Genomic DNA, 16,006 nt, shown 5'->3' with positions numbered 1-16,006 from the left:
GGTGTGCCGAGACTCCCCGCGGCGTGGCCTTGGGGAACCATGATGGTGGGCAAGAGGACGCAGGGCAAGAGGACGCAATGCAACCTCTGTCGATTGGCAAATGGAAGAGCTGTGAAGCTGGCATTTGTTGTGTGGACGTTGTTCATCGTCTCACCGGTGGCTCTTCTCTGGTTCGATTCCGATTTCCGCACATCAACGGAGTATTCCTTTCCCGGACTCTTCCGTCGCAAGCAAAAAAAAAAAAAATCCTACTCCTCCGATGGGCTATCTCGCGGTCCCCGTACCACCGTCCCAGCACCACCGACGAGGAAGAAGACGAAGAAAAAAAAATTTTCACGTCGGGGAGCGGAAAACCCCTGCTTTATCGACGCAGCTTGTACTATCTTGTCTCTTCTCATCGAGCAAGGTAAAGTTGTCATTTCTCGACAAAGGGGGAAAAAAGCGAGACGGGCACGTGCAGCAGGGATTGCTTGCGACCCCACCGAGCAGCAGGATCTCCCCATTCCTCATATAGAAAAGACAAAAAAACAGACAGAGCAACAGAGCAAAGTGTCGCGGGGGCATGGTGGGAGGTTGCGCGACGCTCGCGCGGCCCATACGGCCCACACGAGGCACCTATAAAAAGTTGAGAAAAAACGAGCAACGGGTAGAGTGAGATGAGCTCGTTTTTTCTCAAGACGCAGAGCGTAGAGAGAGATGGGAAAATCACCCGTTATTTCAGACATTGCTCGACACAACGTCAAAATCTCCCCCTCATTTCCCCCTCCTTCCCCGCTGATTCTAGATTCTACAGCAGAGACGAGACCAAGGTCATGCCATGCCTGGGGAGGAACAGATATAAAAAGAACCTTGGCCGAAAATATTAGATACTGGAGATAACATGACAATGACGATAAAAAAAAAAATAGTACTGCTGCAACCTCCCCGTCGAAATAGACGATGGTGATGGTGATCTTTCCCCACAAATCGGATAAACTCTTAGTCGCATAGCAGGCGAGAGAAGAAAAGAAGTCAACTTTTATTTTCTTAGGTGGACGGATCAACGGATCACAACGAATAGAGAGGGGGGAAAACGAGGGTGGGTCACGTGACCACACACCGAAAGTCACATTTTTTTTTATTTAGCTTATTATCGTATATCGTACCTCCGATTGCCGCTTATATAACAATACCCCAAGGTATTCAATAATGTCTTTACTATCTTGCTGTCAACTTCCGACACGCTGAAGTATCTAAACTGGTTCAATTCATCCACTTGGTTATGCATCGTAAGTATCGGCAAGTTGGTCAAGTCACAAGTCGCCCATCCATGTTTTGAAACTGAAAAAACCATTCTCTTGCTAGACTCAGCTTGGGGTTGAGGTTGAAACTGAGGTGACGATGACGACCGAGACGCAATTTCAAAAGTTTCGGTAATGGTCCTGCCTCCCTTTACGGTAATCGAAACTTTATCGGGAAGCGTTGTGTCCGAGCTGTTCTTGTCCCACAGATGCAACTTTTGCATCGAGAGCAACACAAATGTGTCGTAGGCATCAAATTCACCCAGCTGACTAGCACACGCGTCGAGAACAAGGCTGGTTAAATAATGCTTGATTTTGCTCTCGATCAAGTCTCGCGTCACGGAAACACTCTCCAACAACATCTTGGCAGCCTTGTTGTTGCTGGTGATGTGTGTCTCTATCGCATTCAGAAGTAGCCGAGCTAGCGTGTGCTTGAACTGCAAGTCTTTAACCTTGGCATTTTCCAAAAAATGGCTCTTCAATACTTGAGCAAGACCACCACCACCATTACTACCACCGCTGTAGGTCAACTTCTTCTCGTCACTAGCAAGCATCTTGTCGGTGAACAAACCAATCTCGGTGTAGAAAGCATTCACCTTGTCGTAATGGGTAGTTGCTATCGCATCGACAATCGCGGGAAACTCCATATAACTCTCCAAATAGAGCTTGGCCAATTTGGCAAGCGACGTTGTGTTTGATATTTCATCGTTGAATCGCTTTACCGGCTTTTCTAGTCGCACAAACAGAAGCTGGACCGAGTTCTCCGACGGTATTCGGAGGTGCAACCCACGCTTTGGGATAACCTTCAGTACAACGGCCAAGATGTTATCACTTATGCTCGTGGCCCCTTGAATGATCAAGCTCCCTTCGCCAACTTCATTCTCTTCCCCATTGGTATTGACTTCGAAATTGTACAAGGCCCTTGCGACAAAAAGATCCAATGATTGGCCGTTGTCCCTAGTTTGAAAGCACTTTGTTTCTAAATCAAAGTCCAATCTCAAGAATTTCCCATCCTCAAAAGACAATAACAAGTTCAATTTATTTTCCAATACACCGACATTCAAGGATGAGCACGCACACCACGAGTGGGTGTCAAATTCAAAACTCTCATCTTCGTCAAAGATGACTACTTTCGACGTAAACACGCATACAATATAGTGTTTCCCCTGATGAAGAACAATTTCATTTTTCTGGTTCTGAGCACTTTGCAGCGGCGACACTTGGCTCAGGTGGTCCAACTCATTGCTGAGCACAGTGACAGAGTTGTCAAGCCCCACCACCAAAAAAATATTCTCCTTCCAGTAGACTCGAAGTATACTCTTTGCAAAATCGTGGCTGCTCACCAAGTGCAACTTGTTCGTCTCCCACTTGAAAATGGAAACACGGTTGGCAAGGTCCACCAACGCCAAATACAACACGTCGTTTATGGTGTTGAACGTGAAAAACTTGACTCGCAAGTGCCGGCACTCCTCAGCACTGACCCACCACTTGCCATCGTAGTAAGGGATATCGTACAACTGCACCAAAGTCTCAAAAACATTGATCTTGACTCTATAATTGTACAGCTTCTTGTAGTTTTCTCGTCCCAACACCAAGAGCTCCGAAGTGTTGAAAAGCACCCCTAGCCAGCAATCTCGTGTACTTTTGAAATTCAAAGTCCATTGATGCAACACCACCGCTGGATCGTTAACAAGACCACTGTAAAACTCGTCGCCATCCTTAAATACGACATTGACAAACTTGCCGAGGGGCAACTTGCTGATACTCTCGGTGTGGAGGCCCAAGCCAATCCTGAATATCTCTTTGGCGTTTAAAGTGGTCTGGTTCCTGGTTTTGGTGATGGCGTGATGGTATGAAGGGAACCTCGGCTCAACAATAAGAAGCTCGCTGTACAGGTTCAATGCCAACTGAAGATTCTCCGACCATTGAACCGGCTCATTTCGCCCAAAGGCTAGGTCGACTCGAGGTAGTGTCAAGTCCGTAATCATAGAAGTCATCAACAATCTCCCAATATACAAACCTGTCTACTGCATCCTCTTCTGTACATAAAGTGAATATTTGATGCCTGGCGTTTTGTTGTTTTCTCTTTTAATTTCGAGACGCGATCGCGTAAAGACCCCATCCCTCTTCTTTTACTCCACACCATTTGCTACTCTAGGATTCCAAGTATGCCAACAGCTGTCGAGCAGAAATGTCGGGAGTATCACCATCCATTCACCCCGTATGACATTCAAGTCCAGTTCATGGACGCGTTGTACGACACGCTCGACAATGGCTACAAGATCGGCTTATTTGAAAGTCCCACGGGCACAGGCAAAACTTTGTCCATCATTTGTTCGTCAATGACGTGGCTCCGAGACTACAAAAGGAATAGAAAAACAGCAAGTGGTGTAAAAATGGGGGCGGTTACCAGTGATGATGATGACGACGATGGTGACGACGACGAGCCCGAATGGGTCAAGACACTGTACCAGAAATCAATCGTCGATAAAACCAAGCTCGAGCTAAAGGAGTATGAAAAACATCTCGATGAAGTTAATGCGTCTTTTATCCAGCGGCGTCGCAAAGACGCTAGTCTAGACGCTAGTGGTGGCGCCAGAAGACAGAAACGTGGAACATCCGAAACCAAGAAAGAATCGGAAGAAGAAGCGTACTTGCCCGCAGACTACCACGAGACGCAAACAGAGTCAGGCCTGGTGGAGTCTCAAAATGCCAAAATCTCGGATGAAATCAAGCGATTGATGAGGGCCGCCGACGAACAGAAACAGCCCCTAGAGTATAGCAACCAGAATTGCCCTACGAAGATCTTTTTCACTTCGCGCACTCACTCACAGTTGAACCAGTTTTCGAGTCAATTACGACTAACTAGCTTTCAGGCCTCGTTTGAAGATCTACAAGAACGAACGAAATACTTGCCGTTGGGTTCCAGGAAGCAGCTCTGTGTCAATGCAAAAGTCTCAAAAAGAAAAACCGGCGAACAGAACATCAATGACGCGTGTATCGATTTGCAGAAAACAAAAGATGGTTGCTCGTATTTGCACAAGAATCTCGCCAGCTCAAGTCTTACGCGGGAGTTTGTTGATTTGAGCTTAGCCCAGATTCGAGATATAGAAGATTTGGCCGATTTAGGCTCACATTTGCATTTGTGTCCCTACTACTCACTTCGACAGGGAACCAGTCTAGCAGAGATTGCTTCGCTCCCGTACCAGTTGCTCATAGAAAATGGCTCGCGCAAGGTGTGGAATCTTGACTTGAGGGACTCAATCGTCATCATTGACGAGGCTCACAACATTTTTGACGCGATTACTTCTATGAATTCGGTGAGCATCACCATGGAACAGCTTGCAAGAACTATAAAGGCGTTGAAAATCTATTTGAGCAAGTTTCTGAAAAAATTAAACACGGGCAACAGGGTCAATCTTATGAAATTGGTCAAAGTGTGCAACTTGTTGTTATCCTTCATGGGAAAAGCTACAAGCTCAGCTAGTGCCGGCGACGAGATCCAATCGGAAGCAATCTTTTCCGACTCCACTGGTGACTTGGTCAATATCCACCAAATTGATCACTATCTCTCGAAATCAAAGATTGCATTCAAATTGGAATCTTACATGGAAAAAGTCGACGAAAACTACCGTGCTTCCAAACCGGTGCTTTTTGACATTATCCAGTTTTTGAAATGTCTAACTAACCCGGCAAAAGAGGGCCGCTTCTTCTGGGACAAGGGCAAAGATGGCGAACTTGTGTTGAAGTATTTGCTCTTGGACCCAAGCACCATTTTCAAAGATATCGTCGACCAAGCCAAATGCGTGATCCTTTGTGGAGGCACAATAGAGCCAAGTTCCGATTTCACCGACTACTTGTTTCCGCAAGTTCCATCAGAGAAGATTAGGAAATTCTCGTGTGGACACATCATTCCCGAGAATAACTTGCAAGTGATACCAGTCTCGCAATACAGACAAGGAAAAGAAGCAACAACAAGAGACTTTGAATTCTCTTATAGTCGAAGAAATGACACGCAACAGATCAGGAACCTAGGCGAATTGATCATTGAAATATGCCAAAATGTGCCGCACGGGGTAGTGGTCTTTTTCAGCAGCTACAAGGTCCTAGCGGAGATTTTACAAATCTGGCGTTCGTCCTCCATATACACCCGGCTCAACCAACTAAAGCAAATCTTTGAAGAATGCTCTGGCTCATCACGTGGCGTAGATTCAATCTTGCATAATTATTCACATACCATCAACACCAATGCCAAGGGCGGCGCGATACTTTTAGCTGTGGTAGGCGGCAAAATGTCCGAAGGAATAAACTTTTCCGATAAGCTAGCCCGCGCAGTCATCATGGTGGGGTTGCCTTACCCCAATGCCTTCTCGGGGGAACTTGTGGCGCGCAGAAACTTTATCGAGGAACAAGTCATCGCCAAGGGAGGGACACGGCACCAAGCCAAGTTGAAATCGGCGGAATATTACGATAATCTATGCATGAAAGCAGTGAATCAAAGTATCGGACGAAGCATACGGCACGCAAACGATTACGCCATGATCTTCTTGATTGATTCTCGATTCAGCACCGCAAGGATCCAAAACAAGCTAAGCTCATGGGTCAGAGACCGCATCATCACCACCACCACCTCGACAACCTCCACGATTCAACAACAGTGTATAGATTTTTTCTCAAGTAAACCGTCTTAGAAAATGACGTCGCTGCGCAACACCCACTTTTCGCCACTAGTGACGATCTCCCCCTCGTGCAAGAGACACGAGTCTCCATGCTTATGCAACAACGCCATCCCGCGCACGGGCTCAACTCTAACCTCACCCCCCGCACCACCATCGCCCTTATAGAAGATAGTCGATCCGCCACGTAGGCCATCCAGACACCCGCTCAAATAAACCAACAACGTCCACTTCGTCGTGCCTTGTTTGGTTCCCTCAGGTGGGATATAGCACTTCACCAGATCATCGTAATGAGCGCCAAAGTGGTGGTGTTTGCCGTACCGATAGATGCGGATATGCGGATTCAAGCCCCGTGCACCGGAGAACTCACCCCATAACTCCTTACCTCCATCTTCTTCTTCTTCTTCTTCTTCTTCTTGGCGATTGAGCAAGATTGAGCGGAGGTGGACCCATAACGCATGCGCCGTATTTAGGTCCACAAGCGACGCGCGGTCATTATATCGCGCCGCGTACTCCTTGCTCTTTATTTGAGGTGTCGGTTCTAGATGAAGCGAGGTTGTGAATGTTTGGATTAGCTGGGCGCAGAGTTTGGGCGGGAGGAAGTTTGCGATGATTATGATTTGGCCCGGCTCGATGATCTCTGGCGTTGGGGTGTAGTTTGGCGTTGGCGTTGTGAGGTATTCATGGAGCGATTTGGGGAATAGGAATTTTGGCAGTGGACTCAAACTCAGCTTGGTCTTCTTTGTTGTCGTTGTTTGCTTCCTTGCCATATGGGAGATGTCACTGTTCAAGCGCAATATTCAAGATACGAACTGTAGATGGTTTTGCAACTATTCTTTTTTTATCTTGAGATCTTTTATATAGGTCTATGTATTTTACACACTCTCTCACATGTTTCTACATTGCGTCTACGGCTACAACAGCGACTCCAAGTTGATCAACAAGCTAAACACTTCACGCGGCATCTTATACTGGACCATACCGGCGTAGATCATGCAATTCTTGGCAATCTTTTTCCAATGCTCCAACTCGCCCCGCTCGTTACCTAGAGGCTGGTACCTGCGCGTCAAAATGTCGTAGTTGATATTGGAGACGCACGTCATCACCATGATGAGCAACGAGGGCAACACTTTGATCAAATTGGCATCCAAGCTTCCATTCTCAACTTGCTCGCTGTAGCTTCGCACTCGAGTCAAGTCGTCTTTGGAGTTTGCAGGTAACAACCCTAATTTGTCCACCTGGGTAATCACATCCTGCCAGTGTCTTGTGACAAACAAGTCTCGTATTTTGATAATCGACAAGAGGGTCTCGCAGGTGTTTCTCACCTTGGCGGTGATGCTGCTCAAGACCTTGCTGCTTTTGGAGAACTGGTTCCAGATCTTTTCCGCAAGCAAGATGAGGTTATTTTCAGGTGTTTCTTCAATGACACCATTATCAGCAGCGATTCCACTGGCCATAAAGTCGCAATTGCCAAAATATATAATAGGTTTGTTCAAGTCGCTGGTGGCGATCAACTCGGCAACGAGTTTATTGACCAACACGATGGTTGTCTCGTAATCGCACGCCAATTGGTAAAGTGCAAGCGCATCGAATATCCGCCCTTCTTCTTCACACTTGATGGCAGTAGCCTCGACGATTTGGCTATGGAATTGCCTAATGTCTTCCAATTGGATCAATTTCCTCTGTTTCTCCAACACGCCGCGCTCATATAACCCCGTGTTTGGATTCGTCTCTCCGATAAGGATGCCAAACTCCCTCGTGATGAGAAGCAACTCTCTCAACGCATCGTGGCAAACGGCCAATGCCTCCTTTGAATCACCCCCGCGTGCCAATGCAATCAAAATCAAGTACTCGCAAGCAACTTTAGGGTCGCTGATTTTAAACGTGGTGGTGTAAGCCCCCAAGATGCGACTGTAGTTGATTTCATACTCATTATCGCGAATAGTCAACACTTCGTCCTTGTTGAAATAAGAACATTTGACAAGGCCAAAATAAGCAAGCCCAATGGCCAAATGCACGGCGTCGGTGTCGTTGAGATTCTCATACGTGTATTGGACAGCCAATTCGTACAACCCGGTCAAGATCAATGTTTTCAAATACAATGGATTTTTGGACGCCGATAAAAAGTGTTTGGCGCCTAGCTGAACAACCTTGTTTTGCAAATTGCTCAAGCCGTAATTGCTATAGATGACGGCGGAAGATTCGTCGTTGGGATGGGTTTCATTGATTGTGACCAAGTGGAACCATAACCAATCTTCGATGCTCAAGTTGACAGCTTGCGGCACCGATTTATTGTGTAGGTCGCATTTGCCGACAATCTTGTACACGGAGTATTTGTACGGGTCAAAGCTGATGCCCAGGTTCAAATCATTCATCACGTATTGAAACTGCTGGTTAAACTCCTGGTGGATCCTGTTGCTGAGCTCGGTGGGCAACGTTTGGCTGCGACTATCGTCGTCGTCATCGACAAATTTTTTAATGTAAACGGGGAAATTCTTGTCGAATTTGTTGAACAACTCTCGGTTGCGGAAAACAATCTCGGCGGTGTCTTGATACAAACCGGCACGCATCAAGTAGTAGATCAAGGCCCAAATGGGGGTTCCGTTAACCAACAATGTCTTGCTGGCCAACTCGGGGTCGTTCTTGAGGATAACCAGGTGGATAAAGAAGGAGATCTTGTTGATGTTTGTTGCCGGAAGGAAATTCTGGGGCTTGTTGGCGCTTTTTGCATACAAATGCTCGACATATTTGTAAAACTCGCGTTCCAAATACTTTTTACTGCTCTTCAGTATATCATCATTCAATTTGCTCTTGGGGTAATTGAAGAATTTTTGCTCCTGGCTCGAAGTGGCACTTTCTTCATCGATTAAAATCCTCAAAATCCGCCATGCTTCACAAACCTGCTTTGATCTCGAATCGTCTTGCACGCGGTTCAATTCGTAAAAGTTGCCACACAACGGGAAAGGTCTCGATCTCAACCTTGCCTCGTTCAATGAATAAACAACTCTAGCGTAATCTTCAAACTTGCTTCGTAAAGTTTGGCGCACCGAGGGGCTGGCTTTAGTGTTTAATGGTGTTAAAATGTTGCCCGCGGCCGACATTGATTTCCAAACGATGGAGCATTTCATGGCTTCTTCTTGAAACTTGGCATCATCTTTCAAGCCCACCGCCTTTTTCAACTCTTCTCTTCTCTTGTTCCAGTCAATGGAGATGTTGGCATTGATGAAATTATCGAAATCCTTAGACGCCAAGGCAAACGACTGCTCGATCGTGTTGAGGATGTTTTCCTCCTTCTTAGCCTTGAGGTATTGCTCGATATTGTCGTCGCGCGGAGCATAATGGAGACTATTATTGTGAGGATGTTGCAAGTGCGAGATGCCAGCAGTGTTTTGCGGTAATTGTATCCTGCTCAAGTCGTCTTCAATGTCGCCCGTGGCTAACCCGCCTCTGGCCAACAAGTAATGAGCTTTGGTGAAGTTGGCGTTTTTGGACTCTTGTTTCCGGAGCTGTTCCGACTTGCGTTCGAGCTCATCCAAAGTAAGGTGAATGGAGCCGAGGTTGACTTGGGAAATGCAATCCTTGGGCAAATTGCTTGCTGACTCGAGCAATTCTTTCAAGAGCTCGCTGCTGTTTCGATTATTGAGCGATGCGGTTATGTCGACGTCCGTTGTGCTAAGCGACGGCGCGGTGGGCGGGTTGATGCTTGTCTGAGTAGTAGACCCAATCGATACCTGTGGTTGTTGTTGCTGAGGCGCCTGCAGCTGATTAGATGACCCAAAGCTGAATCCTCCTCCAAATGAGGGCCCCGTGTTGCTTGTTTTGTTTGCAAACATTCCAGATCCTATTCCCCTCTGCTTTTTCCTCTACAGCAGGAGTCCAGCGCCTTGCTTGTTTGTTGGTCTTGACTTGTCTACAGATCCTACCAGTCCCCGCTGTCTTTGTTGATTATTCACGTTTTGGATGTGTGTGCACTTGTCACCAAAAAAAAAAACGCCAAACCTCATCACCAAAAATTTGGTCGTAAAACTTTCCTCCATCTTCCACTCCTTCTTCTTCTTCTTCTTCTTCTTCTGCAACTTTGTCCAAAAGTTTTGTTCCATCACTATAGACAGTGCAATATACTTGGGATCTCTTGTCTATGCACTGAGCTGGAACCACTGGCGATTCGCATACTATAGGGTTTCAGTTCTTGATCTCCTCTTGCGGTTTTATTCGCCGGTGTCGACGGCTCAGTGAAGATGAGGATCCAACTTCAATCAATCTTAATTGCGATGCGTTGATGGATAGAGCGAAAATTATTGTAATAATTTGTGTACCTTTAAAGAACCTGTCTGGAATGTTTATGATGAAAGAGAGGTGTCAGTGGGTGCAGATATTTGCCACATCCCAGGCCTTGGGAAGAAAGAATTGAAACTTAGAGGGAGGAGATGTTCTCCATTCTAGTCTTTAGTGTTTGCAATCTCTGAGTGCTTTGTCTCGAGATGGGTGACTACTCGGTAAAACTCCTCGTTTTGTAGAGCTGCGACTGCTCAACCCGAACCAAACAAAGCTAACTATAGTAACAACTAGTCTCTTGCCAAAAACCCAGCCGAAATCGTCCCGGGAATGATGAAAATGTATCCTCTCATTTTCTTCACGTGCTTCCAATCGCAGAAGTAGCCAGTTCTGGACCCACCCGTATGATCGCAATCAGGCAGATCTTGAAGTAATCAAATCACCTCGCAAGAAAAAAAAAACCACCACTACCACTACCATTACCACTACCACTAGCACTCAGAATCAAAAATAATTACATCTCGTGTGCCAACAAGAGCAAAAAAATCGACCCAACGCTGCATCAGGTTGCATTGAAAAAAAAAAAAAAAGGGCGGGTGCCTCGTCTGATGATTGGAAATGGTACAGGTTACGAATAGGGTCGCAGGCCCAATGTGCTAGCCGCGTCCATCAAGAACCAATCATGAGGCGGGTGTAGATCAGAGTTTGTAGACAAAGTACGGCCAGATCCACATCAATAGAGAGACAAAGTATGGCCAGATTCACATCAATAGAGAATCTGTTCTCTGGATGAACTTGCGACGGAATTGCCCGACTCTCTTCTATTTGTATTCTCCTTCCGGGATCCGGTTCGAATTGGACCGGGATGAGCGTGTTCGACCTACTTTGTAGTGGGACAGCTTACTTCAGGAGAGGGGTCTCAACGTCAACGACGACGGCACCTGCTTGAGATGTCAACGTCGGAAGGAAACTTGGAGGAAGAAACACACCATTACGCCAGCGATCCAATGGCACCAAAAAGCTTTACCCAACAATCAGTATATTTCTCTCCCTGGTGGTGGGTACATAAACCCACATCCATTTCGTGTGAACTTGCCCATCACCATGCGCCGTCTCGCCATAGCACAGACATTGTTCAGAATCACCCCTTGGATCTCTGAATCCACCAACGTTTATTCAGAGATCCAAGGTGTGACAGGAACCAAGCTGGATTTCCATCTCGTAAAAGCTCCCACAGGCGACCCCAAAAAGCCACCCCGCCAAACCGTTGTCGTATTGCGAAAAAAAAACAAAAAAAAAAAGAAATTTTTTTTTGGAAAAATGCAGCTGAGTCTTTTCGCAATCATTTTGAAAAATAAAAAAAAAAGAAAAAGGAAGACGGTTGAGGTTCCAGAAGTCGGTATAAATTCAAATCTCAATCGTCTATTTCCATTTTTGCGTCTCCTACCGCTGCAACCCCGGAGACAATACTCTTTACCCCCCCCCACGCTAGTTTCCCACTTTTTTTTTTCAACTTTTTCGCTTCATTTGCTTCACTGTTGGACAAGAAAGAAAAACTATGAGCGCATCCTTCGGTAAAGGGTTCGGCTCATCTGAAGCGCCCTCTTTTCAAGACCACGAAGTCAAGCTAGATGCAGCAGACACGGCAGCTAGTATAGAACTCAAACAGCATGACCGCGACGGGCTCGGCACGAGGCTTTCCCGCACAATCTCGGGGGCAGCTGGGGAGATGAAGAGAAATTTCTCCAACTTGAGTCTTGCCATGATTGGCTTTTCGTTGACAAACAGTTGGTTGGGGATCTCGTCGAGTTTGGTCACTGGTATCCAATCGGGTGGACCCATTTTGATCGTTTACGGGATCTTGATTGTCGCGTCCATCTCGGTGTGCATTGCAATCACCTTGGGTGAAATGGCTAGTGCCATGCCTAGTGCCGGGGGACAGTACGTCTGGGCTAGAGTGTTGGCACCCAAGAAATATAGCAGTTTCTGGGCCTATATCACCGGTAGTATATCGTGGGGTGGGTCCATCTTCACCACCTCGTCCATGTGCATTGCGTTGGCGTTGCAATTGTTGGGATTTTGGAATTTGAATCACCCCGAGCATGTGACTCAGAAATGGGAGATTTTCATCATCTACAACATTGTCAATTGGTTTCTTTTCCTTTTCAACATTTGGCATAAATACTTGCCCTTTATCGGCAATAGTATCTTTGGCATTAGTTTAACCTCGTACACAATTATCTTGATCACAGTGTTGGTTTGCTCAAGAGGCAACTACCAAAGCCCTCATTTTGTCTTTGTCGAGTTCACCAACGGTACCGGCTGGCCTTCAAAAGGGATAGCCTTTATTGTAGGCTTGATCAACCCCGCATGGTCATTCTCGTGTCTTGACAGTGTCACCCATTTAAGTGAAGAAACATCTCAACCAGAGAGAGATATTCCTAAAGCGGTCTTGTCAACAGTAGCAATTGGCTTTGCTACCGCATTCACATACTCCATCGCCATGTTCTTTTGCATCAACAATCTCGATGGCATTGTCAACTCGACTACAGGAATGCCGATTCTCGACATCTACTACCAGGCATTGAAGAACAAAATCGGAGCTACATGTTTAGGAGCATTGGTTTTTCTCACCGCTTCCGGTTGTACGGTAGCATGCCAAACCTGGCAAGCTAGATTGTGCTGGAGTTTCGCCAGAGACAATGGATTGCCATTTTCAAAATACTTGTCCATCATTGACCCCAAGTCCGGCGGTCCCTTGTACGCTCACTTGTTCTCCACCATCCTCGTCTCAGTCGTTTCCGTGTTGGCATTTTCCGATGCAGCATTGCAGGCCACGGCATTAGCTTGCGTCTCCTTCTTGCTCATTGCCTACTCCATCCCAACCATTTGCTTGTTGATGAGAAAGCGTCAAATTCGCCACGGCCCCTTTTGGTTGGGTAAAATTGGTGTCTTCTGCAACATTGTCGTCTTGTGCTGGACCGTATTTGCATTGGTGTTCTTCTCTTTCCCCGCATACTATCCAGTCACAGCAGCAGGCATGAACTATTTCTGCGTGGTGCTTGCTGTCTATGTCATTTGCATGCTTGTTTATTGGTGGTTCCCAGTTAAGAAGTATGCATGTAAGGAGAACTTCCGTGGTGGCTCAAACCAGGAAGAAATCGAGTTCCCCAATGTTTGCATCAACGAATGGTGATTAAACCCCAACCCAACCCCCCAAAAACAACCATCTTGAGACTACATTGAACAAGAAGAAGAAAAAGAGGTAAAAAAAGAAAATAAAAGACAATAAGATTAAATCAAGATTAACATCAACTTAATGCAGAGGTTCCGCCCATTCACATATTTATTTCATTATGTAAAAATAAATCTTAATAGATTGTTCTTTTTGACAAAACTTTTGATATTAATATAAATAAATACATAAACATGTATGTAAAAAAACAAGAAAGCTCTATACCGTTTTCAATTCTAACAAAGTGCATACTCTAACGTCATGATGTTCCCTCTCCAACAAATTTTTCATGTCCATCCCATACGCTTTCCAATGTGGCCCATGCACTCAATTCCTTTGAGTTTGCAGGTATTTCGCTCGTGATACGAGTGATGATCGACCCCATGTTGAAAAACGCATTCGAGTATATGAGCATGGATATCCAGCGCGTCTTGTGGATCGCGATGAAATAAATAATGCCAATGCCAAATAGCACCCCCTTTCTGGTATTGATCCATTGTTCTTGTTCCAGGTTTGTAAAGTTGACCCGGTTAAAGTACGGGATAAGCAAATCTTGAGCCAAGTTCATGGCGCCGAAATATGTAGTGATAAACATGGCGCGATACTGTAAATCTGTCATTTGCAACAACGCCACGTACACAATGGACAACTGGGTGCCAAACTTGTCCAAAAGCGCTTGGAATGAAATAAATGCTAAAATGCTTGATGCTAGGGACTGGGGCAAGATGTAGATGCAGCAAAACACAACCGCGTTTAACGACAAGTAGTTGGTGTATCTCTTGAGGAAAAATTTAAATTGTCGATTAAACTTCCACGCCCGCTTGAAAGATTTGAAATCCCACCCGCCTATTCGGTTATGATCAGGCAACTTTAAGTAGTTTCTACCGTAGTTTGTGCCCCCGTTCAACTCATCTGTATGTTTTAAATTCATCAAGAACAACCTTTCGAGGTCCAGGTCGAAAAAGCTGAGAAACGCCGCGGAAAAGCACTCAAACACAACATGGTTGCTGCAGAACTCTTGCACGGTCTTGACTATTTGGAATCCTCGTTCATTGTGTATTGCCATCATCAAGAGTTTTGCGAGCAATAACGGGCCCGACAGGAGAAAATATATCAAGAGCGAGATGGCAATGTATTTCAAACAACTGTGAATGTTCTCCGCCGTGTAAAAATGCAGATTTGCTGGGGAAGTCCATATTCCCGACGTGGTAACCGCAATGCTTCGTATCACCACCGGTAACGTGAAATATCCCGAGCTGTTGGAGATCAATATTGGCGATGGCATGGGTTTTTCTGCTATTTTTTTTTTTTTGTTTTTGCTAGAAAGACACCAGTGAGCGGCGAAAGGACGTTTTGCCACTGCTGCGAATCAAGATGCTTGGTAGGAATATAACTAGAAAATTGGTTGATCTTTTGGTCTGGCTTGTTTTCGAAAAGTTTGCCTCGTGGGGATTACACAGTCAAGATATAGATGAAATTAAATGAACCAAAAAAAAAAAACTTATAGAATAAAACGCGGGTTGTTGTGAATGAGAAAAAGATGATCTATGAAACAATATCTGCTGGAAGTGATGGTGATGGTGCTTGTGGTAGTGGGAGTAGTAGTAGCACCAGAAATTATTGAATGTCGTTGCAAGGGATGTCCTTAAAGCTAGTTCATCTTCAAGTCATTCTGAAGCAGATGGTTCTCAAAGCGGATATTTTTGTTGCAGGTGTTACATTTATAACGACCGACAGAAAGGGAGAGAGCGAGAAAGAGCGAGGGAAGGTCCGCCCCCACCACGACGTGCAAATGTCATTGATGACCCACTATGGTCACCATCTCACTTTCCTTTCCCTCCACTCTCGACAGTCCCCCAACATCACCCCCACCCCCATCCCTTTCATTTCAAGTACAATTTGAATCAACAAGGTTGCGCGACGGCACAGCCCGAATAAAAAATTTTCATTCAAACACAGTCAGTATCCCTAAAAAGGACCCGTTCAACCTCTCCTTCGTCTCTATAATCACTTTTGCTATATGTATGGATATAATATGCCATTCTCAAGCACGTGACAGCTCAGTGATCTGTTAAATCACGTGACACGTCACGTGATTTACACGAGAGAATGGTCGATATACTGAATTGAAGAAAGACATTTGCACGGTTGGTGATGACTCCAGCGACAAAAGCACACGTTCAGAGGTCGAGACATGATTGGCTTTCTGTTTCAAGGAATAAAACTGTGTTAAAGGAAAAGCAAAAGCGAAAGATCATCTCGATCCATTCGTTTCACCAACACGCGGCAAACCATTCAAGAGTGGCGTCTATATATAGAAGACACGCACAATAGAAACCGTGGAAGCCTAGACCTTTGACACATTAAGTTGTTGCTCTCTCCCCCTTCCACTCACCCTTCTTTTGCCGAATTCTGACAGGATGGTCTAGCTAAAAAACTGTAACTCGTGAAAGGCAGTATACTTCCGTGTCTCCTCAAAGGAGTCAATTCGTTCCTGCTCCACTGTGGAGTATGAATGTAGTGCGAGAGAAGTCAGATTA

At 45.6% G+C, this 16,006-nt stretch overlaps 6 protein-coding genes across 6 annotated transcripts; 2 read left to right on the top strand and 4 right to left on the bottom strand. All coding sequences in view use genetic code 12, as the record gives it.

Annotated features, from left to right (window-relative positions):
• Positions 1 to 1,129: 1,129 nt before the first annotated feature.
• LODBEIA_P44820 (uncharacterized protein) lies at positions 1,130 to 3,268 on the bottom strand (the record flags this gene model as incomplete). Its single annotated transcript, XM_066974708.1, has 1 exon — positions 1,130 to 3,268. One exon carries the CDS (start codon positions 3,266 to 3,268, stop codon positions 1,130 to 1,132), a length of 2,139 nt encoding a protein of 712 aa, XP_066831420.1.
• A 180-nt stretch (positions 3,269 to 3,448) lies between these two features.
• On the top strand, positions 3,449 to 5,873 carry LODBEIA_P44810 (uncharacterized protein; the record flags this gene model as incomplete). Its single annotated transcript, XM_066974707.1, has 2 exons — positions 3,449 to 5,780; positions 5,848 to 5,873. The coding sequence occupies 2 exons, from the start codon at positions 3,449 to 3,451 to the stop codon at positions 5,871 to 5,873; spliced, it is 2,358 nt and encodes a 785-aa protein (XP_066831419.1).
• Positions 5,874 to 5,967: 94 nt separating this feature from the next.
• On the bottom strand, positions 5,968 to 6,726 carry LODBEIA_P44800 (uncharacterized protein; the record flags this gene model as incomplete). Its single annotated transcript, XM_066974706.1, has 1 exon — positions 5,968 to 6,726. One exon carries the CDS (start codon positions 6,724 to 6,726, stop codon positions 5,968 to 5,970), a length of 759 nt encoding a protein of 252 aa, XP_066831418.1.
• Positions 6,727 to 6,870: 144 nt separating this feature from the next.
• LODBEIA_P44790 (uncharacterized protein) lies at positions 6,871 to 9,789 on the bottom strand (the record flags this gene model as incomplete). Its single annotated transcript, XM_066974704.1, has 1 exon — positions 6,871 to 9,789. One exon carries the CDS (start codon positions 9,787 to 9,789, stop codon positions 6,871 to 6,873), a length of 2,919 nt encoding a protein of 972 aa, XP_066831417.1.
• Positions 9,790 to 11,789: 2,000 nt separating this feature from the next.
• LODBEIA_P44780 (uncharacterized protein) lies at positions 11,790 to 13,427 on the top strand (the record flags this gene model as incomplete). The annotated part of the gene is made up of 1 exon (XM_066974703.1): positions 11,790 to 13,427. One exon carries the CDS (start codon positions 11,790 to 11,792, stop codon positions 13,425 to 13,427), a length of 1,638 nt encoding a protein of 545 aa, XP_066831416.1.
• A 298-nt stretch (positions 13,428 to 13,725) lies between these two features.
• Positions 13,726 to 14,751, bottom strand: LODBEIA_P44770 (uncharacterized protein; the record flags this gene model as incomplete). The annotated part of the gene is made up of 1 exon (XM_066974702.1): positions 13,726 to 14,751. One exon carries the CDS (start codon positions 14,749 to 14,751, stop codon positions 13,726 to 13,728), a length of 1,026 nt encoding a protein of 341 aa, XP_066831415.1.
• Between the last annotated feature and the right edge of the window lie 1,255 nt (positions 14,752 to 16,006).

This window comes from Lodderomyces beijingensis (assembly GCF_963989305.1).
Source record: "Lodderomyces beijingensis strain CBS 14171 genome assembly, chromosome: 5".
Taxonomy (NCBI): domain Eukaryota; kingdom Fungi; phylum Ascomycota; class Pichiomycetes; order Serinales; family Debaryomycetaceae; genus Lodderomyces; species Lodderomyces beijingensis.
This window is presented reverse-complemented; position numbering and strand designations above follow the sequence as displayed.